This window comes from Malus domestica, chromosome 12 (genome assembly GCF_042453785.1).
Source record: "Malus domestica chromosome 12, GDT2T_hap1".
Lineage (NCBI taxonomy): Eukaryota > Viridiplantae > Streptophyta > Magnoliopsida > Rosales > Rosaceae > Malus > Malus domestica.
This window is the reverse complement of record NC_091672.1, coordinates 29,472,239-29,475,949: the sequence shown is the minus strand read 5'-3', so window position 1 is coordinate 29,475,949 and position 3,711 is coordinate 29,472,239. Positions and strand designations below refer to the sequence as shown.

The window sequence follows — 3,711 nt, the reverse complement described above, 5'->3', positions numbered from 1 at the left end:
CCATGTCCGCCGCCAAGCCAACGGAGTTGCCCATCGTCTCGCTCGTTTCAGCCTGAGTACTAGGGACCATTGCGAGTGGATCGACTGCCCTCCTCTTTTATTATTGACCTCCTCTTTGAGGATTGTTTGTAATTTTGAATCTGGGGATAGTCCTCTGCTTGGACGTGTAACTTTTTAAACTCAGGTTCCTGAGCTCTCTAAATGAAAATCATATTGTTTCTATCAAAAAAAGAAAAAAAAATCATTAATTTTCTTAATTTACGTTGTAATTTCAATGTGTGACACAACAAATACATCCCAAGTTGCATGATTATTTTTCTCTCATACATATATAGAATATATATTTCTTTTTTTCTTTCTTGCTAATGACATCTTGTAACATGTTAATTATAAGTCTCTTACATACAAATTAGCATGCCTAGCAAGTAATTGACACATCACACACACATGGACTGACTGCTACACTTGTAAATATTCCAAAAAGAAAGATAATTATGCAGAAGGCAATAGCTTAAAAAAATGAGTACTGCATGCGTCTGAAATGTTTTCACATACACTAATGGCAATTTTATGGATAAGAAAGTAATATAACGATGATAGTGGATTGTCAAATACACGGCAAAGTTGGTGGCAAATTCATGATAATCTACCATTTTGATGGCCAGAAAGACACATAAAAAATTCAACTTATCCTGCATAGATAATAGTGGATTGTTAAATACACATCAAATAATGTTCTTTCATAGTAATATCGATGTGTCCCACAAAAAATATCCAAAGATCCATGAATCTTTATATTATCGGTCATAACTAGCAAGCTATGAATGCATAAACTCCAAAACCTTTAACGCTTTAATTTAAACGGAAAAATAGAGGATTGATCGATAGGGGTAGAACCATTCATGTGAACAAGCTATTTTGGATAATCCTTGCTTAGAATATCAAACCAATGACATATATTATATATAGTAATTTTATTGCGTGTACACAAAAGACGTACGCATATATCAATCGTTACTAATCAAAATTACTTATTAATAAAACTTTTTTTGCCAATTAAAAAGTAGTGAAAAGACCAAATCAAATTAACTAAATGCTAAACTAATTACAACACAGTAACTTTTAACTGCTATAAATACCTGCAATACTAACACTTAATTAATCAGTACAATCTGCCAATTGAAGTTTGTAACATAACCATGGCCATCAAAATTCTGTTTCTGATCCTCTTGATATTTGTTTTTGCCCCCCCCCAAGTCCAAGGTAAAGGCATAACCCTAACCCTGAAAAAACTCCCTTTTCGTCCGAATACTACCACCCAAATGTCTGCATTAGCTAGCACTAGCAGCCGCCCTTTGAGTGCCAGAAAGTCATTTTTCGGTGTATTTTACGTCGAGCTCCTAGTCGGAACCCCACCGGTCAAATTGAACTTGTTGGTCGACACTGCGAGCAGTCCTATGTGGGTCCAGTCTGCCCACTGCACGGACTGTTTTCCGGTATCCTCCGTCCAGTTTGATCCCAACAGGTCCATGACTTTCCAATTCATGCCTTTCGACCACCCGATCTGTGTCCCTATCTGGCTCCATCCGTCCGGGAACTTCTGCTCGTACGAGCTTGAGTATGCCGATAACCAGGTTACAATCGGCACCTTCGGTCTGGACACGTTGACGACCGTCACTACTTCAAGTGCTGCTGATCAACCAACTCAAATTCAGGGCGTTGCTTTTGGATGCGGTGCAATCAACCGCATTAATCTTCCTGGCGACGCGGGTCACCCCAACAAGATATCCGGAATATTAGGACTAGGGATAGACCATCCCTCCAGTTTCTTGCTCCAACTGAGTTCGATAACCCTTAAAAGATTCTCTTACTGCATCCCGTACAGGGTCGGAGCCGTGTCCTCATTACGCTTCGGTGAAGACGCACAACTTACGGGCACGGACATTCAAACCACTCCACTTCTGGAATCCTCCTCTGGCTTCTACTACATAAACATGACGGGGATTAGTTTAAATGGATCCCGTCTCCCAACGGACCCCAGAATGTTTAAGGCGTGGGGCAATAGCGGGGTGGTCGTCGATACTGGCACAGAATATTCTCTCTTTGCTTCCAAGGTGTACACACTGATACACCAAGCAATGAAATCTTATTTTACTGAGAACTACTCAATGAAACCGCTAAACAAAACGCGGTCTGGTTTGGAGCTCTGCTACAGCATGGTAGACGTGCTGAGGACAAAGAAGCGCAGAGGGTTAAAGTTTGTTGCTCCAGAAGTTATCTTCCACCTGGATAGAGCCGACCTCAAGCTCAACGAGGCCACTACTTTTAGAGCTGATGAGGACTTGCAGGAGTTCTGCATGATGATGGCGGCGATATCATCGGGAGAACCAAACATTTTGGGAGCATTCCAACAGTACAATAATAGGTTTCTAATTGATGTTCCGGAATCTAAATTTTCGTTCACCGCAGAAATGTGTTAATTAAATTTTTATCCTGGATGAACGAGAAATCTTAACTTAGTAATAAGAATAAAAGAAAATATTTTATCCAAACCCATAATTTTATCTCTAAACCCAATTATCAAACTTTATACCTTTTTTTTTCAAAGTTGTGTAAGATTTTATAGGGTGAGTGTAAACAAACCTTAATGTAAATATATATGCCAACATTAAGATAAGAGATTAATATGGCCATATTGATAAATGGTGGGAAAATCATCTCTAATTTCTAATCTTGAATCTCTAATCTCTAATCTATAATATTAGAAACCCATAAAACTACTTTGGTGTCTCAAGGCTTTATCAATATCAAGACTAAAACACCCCTCAAACAAAAAAATGTAAAACTGATCGAATTTGATGCATAAAAAAACGCAGGGGCAATTTTGTTAGAAAATAATTAAAATTGTTTATTGAAAAATAAAAGATAAAAAACATATAAAAAAGGGAACGTGCCGATCAAACTCAAAATAAAAAACCAACGTGGGAGAAGAGGGGTAGAAAAAACTATCTGCAGTTGCCATCAGTTTTAAACTCCCCCACTTTGAATCAAATTTAATGTTTGGCAAATCTCCGCTCTCATATTTGGCTGCAACTAAATCCTAAGCAGACCTCTGCTCCCGCTGGTCCACCTCCACCTCCTATCCTTCTCCCTCCCTTTCAATTCTAACCTACCCTAATTTAAATTATTTAAGGGTTCTTTCCATATAGACCCATACAACTCGTAATTTTTAGAAAAACCCACCTATCTTTAAACATCCAATATAAACCCAAAATTCAAATATGTAGCCACATTAGAAATTAAGTGACCTATTACTTCAGATAATTTACAACATATGCCACAACCCTTCTAACGTTTTCTCACACACAACCCTCCAATTTTGGCTTCATCGTGCCCGCAGAATATGGGTGTAAACACGGAAAATTCCTGAAACGAAAGAGACAAGAACAACGTGCACAAACAAATATTTGCGTTTGATGATTTTGGGTTACAATCTCTCTTAAATTTGATCCTCTAATTCGATCTCCATAAGGTATTGATTTGTGGATATTTCGTTGATCCAAGGGCCGTCGAGGCTTGATCTTGGATGAACTGTTGGAAGTTTCTTCAAGGGGGCCGTGGGCTTGATCTTTGAAGTTGGATTTGAGCGGATCTTCAAGGAGCCGCTGGGGCTTGATCTTGAGGATGAATGTTTCTTCAAGGGCCGTTTGA

The 3,711-nt window shown here is 38.7% G+C and overlaps 1 protein-coding gene across 1 annotated transcript; it reads left to right on the top strand.

The window, feature by feature from the left end:
- The first annotated feature begins 1,199 nt into the window (after nt 1-1,199).
- Nucleotides 1,200-2,480, top strand: LOC103423667 (aspartic proteinase nepenthesin-1-like). The gene has a single exon (XM_008361753.2). It carries the CDS (start codon nt 1,200-1,202, stop codon nt 2,478-2,480), a length of 1,281 nt encoding a protein of 426 aa, XP_008359975.2.
- Nucleotides 2,481-3,711: the final 1,231 nt, after the last annotated feature.